General features: G+C 34.0%; 1 protein-coding gene across 1 annotated transcript; it reads right to left on the reverse strand.

Annotated features, from left to right (window-relative positions):
- Positions 1–2232: 2232 nt before the first annotated feature.
- On the reverse strand, positions 2233–3225 carry LOC139875261 (uncharacterized). Its single transcript, XM_071862604.1, has one exon. The coding sequence runs from the start codon at positions 3223–3225 to the stop codon at positions 2233–2235; it is 993 nt and encodes a 330-aa protein (XP_071718705.1).
- Between the last annotated feature and the right edge of the window lie 1340 nt (positions 3226–4565).

Raw genomic sequence — 4565 nt, forward strand, 5'->3', positions numbered from 1 at the left:
CCATACAGACATCGCGTGTGGTAAAACATATTCGGGTAAGGCTCGAACGCAAAACATCTGCAACCTCTGAGGACCATGAAATGAGGGTAACCTTAAGAGAAAAAATTACAACTCATGTGAATCGAATCTCTGGCCTTCCTTATGAGAGTTCAGGTCATCACGAGCACCTTGAGATTAGCACCTTGAGATTAGTTTGTACTTACTGATGTGGCACTTGATGTAACACTAATGGCAACTTGGCAAGTGACAAGTTCAATTAAAAAAATACTATTTAAAATAGGAAGTAGTATTATTATCACAATCTTATCCTAACTAACCATTAAGCTTACCTTCCCTAGACTTTTATATGCACCAAGCGGCCAAAAAAAAGCAGTCAATTCTAATACTACTTGTCAACTCCTTTTTTAAGAAATCCATAAACCAGATTTTAATTTTTTTTTAAATTTAAAATTAAAATGTATTTAATGACGATAATAATAATATATTATATTATATTATACGTACATCTAATAAACAAACGTTATGAATAGTAACTAGAGGTATTTTTGACTTTTCACCTTCTTTTTATTTTAAAATTTTTACCTAAATTTCATTTCACCAACAAAGCCCCTCACACTTTTTTCAAAAATTCAAATTGACCCCTCAAACAGGAGGGTAAAATGTCAAATAACTATTTTCATAAAAAAATCTTAAATAATCTCCACCCAAATATTCAACGGATCATATCGTTTCGCTCGCAACGAGTTAAATTTTTCCGACACCATCGTTAAACTCGAAATAATTTTAGGAACACAATGTCACTAACTATACGCAAAACGGACGCTTTTTAAAAAAAACGCTAAATATTTTGGGTGCTTTTCATACACGTTGATTTTGCGTTAAATTTTTAAAAGTCGACAATTCCATAGCGAAACGCGGAGATGCACATATATTGTTAATTTATAATAATGCTTCAACGACATCATCGTTAGCCACGAAATAATTTTACAAACTAACCGCAATAAAATACATTGAAAACCGAACCCCAGCGCGAAGCGAGGGTTCGAAAACTAGTTAATAGTAAGAATAATATCTTATGTGTACTTTATTAGTTAAAAAGTATATCAGTTGAAAAGCTATTTGGTGCGACTAAAATGACCTAAAACTAGATTATTAGAGTATTTATTATCCTATGACTAAATCAGTGGCGATTCGAGGATGCAAACTCAATGGGATCCTAAAAACTTTTTCAGCACTAATTATATTTGAATGTTATTTTAGTGGTTGTTAATTTTAAAAACATTACAAGTTCGAAAAATATATTGGGTCCGACGAGTCAAATATAGTGGCGTCCCATACATTTTAAAAGAAAAACTATAAATTAGAAAAAGATACGGGATCCTCCAGTTAAATTTAGTGGTGTCCTATACAATTTACATGGTATTTTCTACTAATATTTTTTAAACTAACGGTGTCCCGTGGATTAAACTCGAAACTGAACTAAAAATAAATTTTTACACTCACCGTGGTATTATAGCAGCATTAAAACTGATGGACTGAACAATAACAACCCACTCATAAAAATATAAAAACGCACACACCGACATACAAGATAATCCATGCTTTGGAGAGCTAAAGAATCCAGAACGAGATTGCATGAAGACGGAGATCATCCTGAGGAAGATGCATGAAGACTGAAATCGTACAGGGAGTTGTCTAACCATAACAAACTATATGCTAAATTCTAAACGTTTTTTTTGGACAATAGTTGGTTGAAAATCACATTATTAACTATCATTCTAAACTTAATATGTGGTAGTATTATTTATGACATTTCATCATTATTAACTAGCTATTAATAATTAATTAACAATTTAACCATAAATTACATAGAATGGTCCAAAAACTAATCACTCAAGTACTCCAACTATAATTTTTTTTAAATATACAACTAATATGGCCAAAACAACACTGCATAATCTCTCATTTAATTACATAAATTCAAATTAAAGCATCTTAAAAATATATTTTATTCTATGGAAGATCAAACCAATCATCAAATATGAAACCACATTTGTAATTTGTAATTCAAGCTATACCAAATTTAAATTTCGTAATTACAAACAAAATAAAAATAAAAAGAATTGTTTATGTAAACTAAAAGTAATAAATTGGGAAGATTATTACCAAGGGAAACAATCGAGTACTTTCAGGCGAAGTCAAAGACTGAGTCAATGACAACGGTCATCGAAATCAACGGTTCAGATTTGGCCTCCCAAAATCAGCAAGTTTCCTTGATCTATTGGCGCAAAATGATTTTGTATTCGCTAGATGAGGTTTCACCGGAGCTCTAATTTCACCGGATAAAACATTCTCCGACGGTATTCCTTTCTGATTCCGTTGCCGATTAGGACTTGCACGAACCAATGGACTCAAACAAAACGTCATACCTGATAAATTCCTCACGTGACCTCCGCCGCGCCGCGCCGGAGTCCGCCGTGGCGTGTTTTTCCATGACTCCGTTGATTCATAACCTTTGCTTAATTCATCTATATCTTCTCCGGCAACATCTGAATTTCTGACCGGTGACATTCCTCGATCTCGGCAGTAATTCCGTCGCACCGGACGTCCGGCACCGGTTACTGTGGATTCAACCGGTACGGAAACGGTTATATCAGCTTCATCGACGTTAACCGACGGCTTACGCCGGCGACGACCGTGGTATATAATCGAGAACCACGACGGTGATGACGTGCCGTTTCCACCGCCGTACGAATCTGCGTAAGCAGATTCACATACCGTTGGATCTGTAACTGAATCTACTGATTTTCGATTCCTAGATCTGAATATATTCGGAAACGAAAAAAATCGTCTGAATCGCCGTTTCTTATTCGAATAACCGTCGCTGGTGTCGGTAACGTTGTTAGGTCGTATCGCCGGCGTTGTGTAAAACAGTTGATCGGAATAACTATAATGACGACGTGGAACAGCCGGAGTATGATGATGTTGATGATTATGAAGATGATTGTGTTGAACGCCGACTGAATTATCGGTTTTCACTGTGTTAATGAACGGAGAAACAGACGCCGGATTCCTATCGGAATTACGATGCTTTCCGTCTAGGGTTTGGATATGAGCTAGGGCTTGTTCTTGAGCTGCAATTAGAGTAAATAAACGTTCACGAAGACAACAAGCGCATACACCTACAGTACTACTGAAATCGGAGTAATGCTTCTTACACCTCATCTATAGATATACAAATCTGTATCTATCTATAATTCTGTGTATGTAAGAATCTATATGTATCTGTATCTATCTATTTTGAAGGAGAAAAAAGGTTGATATGGAAGTTATGTCACTTAATTGTGGAAATCAATGCTTCTCCATTGATGAAAACAAAGATTATGAAGGTGATTTTTATATTTATTTTTTTAATTTAGTACGGAGTATTTTTTTTTTTTTTTTTATTGTTGGAAAAGGGAGAAAAAAGAATTTAGTGAGAGAGAAAATGGAAAGGATGGTTAATTGTTTAGACTATTTTGGTATATACAAAGTTAAAAGGTATTTATATTTACTTTATAAGTCCTTGTAGTTTTCTTTAGAGTAGTTTAAAGGAACGTAGAAAGAGATTTGTAGACTAAAAGTCAATTTTCATGAACAACGTATTTGTCAAGTAGTGAATTTATAGATTTATTTATAAAATGTGATTGAAAACTTGTTACATTACAAAGAAAAGGCGCATGAATACACAAATATATGGTTAACCCTGGTTTCTTTTTTTTTAGAACGGCAATTTTGACATCGAATATTCTCATTTGCCACTCACACACCCGTTAGGAAGAAACTCCCCGCATTCATCGCGCAAAGCGTACCCAGAATGCTTTAGGTTAACTGTATGGCCTGTACAAAATGAAAGATACCAGAGGCACAACCTTTGAAGAAAACTCCCCCTCATGATTTGAACCTGCACCTATTTTTTCAAGGATACAAGTCCAGAACCAACTGAGACTTTTTACCACTCAACCAATAGTTCGGTGGTGGTTAACTCTGGTTTCTAAAGGTAGCTATTGGACACATTTTGATGATTGTGTAGAGAAACATTTAGAGATAACTCGTTGCTTAAAAAACATGGAAAATATTTGATACCACATATCAAGTGAATTATATATTTATATGAAGGAGTGGTTTTTGTACGGAAAGATGTTTAATGACGTTATTTCACATAATCACATGTTACGTTGTTACGTGACAACATGACAAACACAACAAATGAACATTTGATGTTGTTATCTTCGTTAAAAAAAATTATATGAACTTCGTAATTCAGAAGTATATATAAATTGAATTATAATAACTTAAGATTTTAAACTTGTACATGTAAATAGCCCAACAATACAATAATAAACAATTGTAGGTCAAATATTGCAATGGGACATTCAAGCTTGAAACTCAAATCTTTATCAGCATAATAATTTAAACTTAAAGGATGAAAATTGTAAGAAACTAAAGAAGTTGGGTGCGTAAATGATAATTGATCGGTTAGCATAACGATAAACAGACAGCGTGGAGAACAGAAAATTCACACG

This window comes from Rutidosis leptorrhynchoides, chromosome 11 (assembly GCF_046630445.1).
Source record: "Rutidosis leptorrhynchoides isolate AG116_Rl617_1_P2 chromosome 11, CSIRO_AGI_Rlap_v1, whole genome shotgun sequence".
Classification (NCBI taxonomy): Eukaryota; Viridiplantae; Streptophyta; class Magnoliopsida; order Asterales; family Asteraceae; genus Rutidosis; species Rutidosis leptorrhynchoides.

Excerpts from the sequence above, each read along its gene's own strand:
- LOC139875261 (XM_071862604.1), bottom strand. The coding sequence starts at position 3,225 with ATGAGGTGTAAGAAGCATTACTCCGATTTCAGTAGTACTGTAGGTGTA.